General features: G+C 53.2%; 1 protein-coding gene across 1 annotated transcript in view; it reads left to right on the top strand.

The window, feature by feature from the left end:
* Window positions 1–308, top strand: part of wdpcp (WD repeat containing planar cell polarity effector) — a 54,090-nt gene that overhangs the window by 19,274 nt on the left and 34,508 nt on the right. The window contains exon 6 of the mRNA XM_008321380.3: window positions 121–171. Coding sequence (XP_008319602.1) covers window positions 121–171 — 51 coding nt within the window. The remainder of the gene's footprint in view (window positions 1–120; window positions 172–308) is intronic.

Below are 308 nucleotides of genomic sequence, written 5' to 3'. Positions count from 1 at the left end.
CCCCCCCCCCCCCCCCCCCCGCCTTGAGCTGAACGGGCCGGTGTTCCAGCTCCAGCTCCAGCTCAGTGTTCTGGTTCTCTGTGTCTGCGTCACTCGTGAAACTGTTGTTGTTTTTTTCAGCCACTCCCCTGGAGCATCAGTACTACAGTGAGAAACAACAGTTCTGTGACGGTGAGTTCCACACACACACACACACACACACTCACACTGTGTGTGTGTCACCAGTGGATGACCATCTTCATCAACCCTCCTCCCTCTGATTTCCACCCAGTAGCAGAATATAAACACACTCTTATCAGGAGACAAAC

Source organism: Cynoglossus semilaevis, chromosome 12, assembly GCF_000523025.1.
Source record: "Cynoglossus semilaevis isolate Cse_v1.0 chromosome 12, Cse_v1.0, whole genome shotgun sequence".
Classification (NCBI taxonomy): Eukaryota; Metazoa; Chordata; class Actinopteri; order Pleuronectiformes; family Cynoglossidae; genus Cynoglossus; species Cynoglossus semilaevis.
The sequence above is the reverse complement of the archived record's forward strand: the minus strand, read 5'-3'. Positions and strand labels throughout refer to the sequence as shown.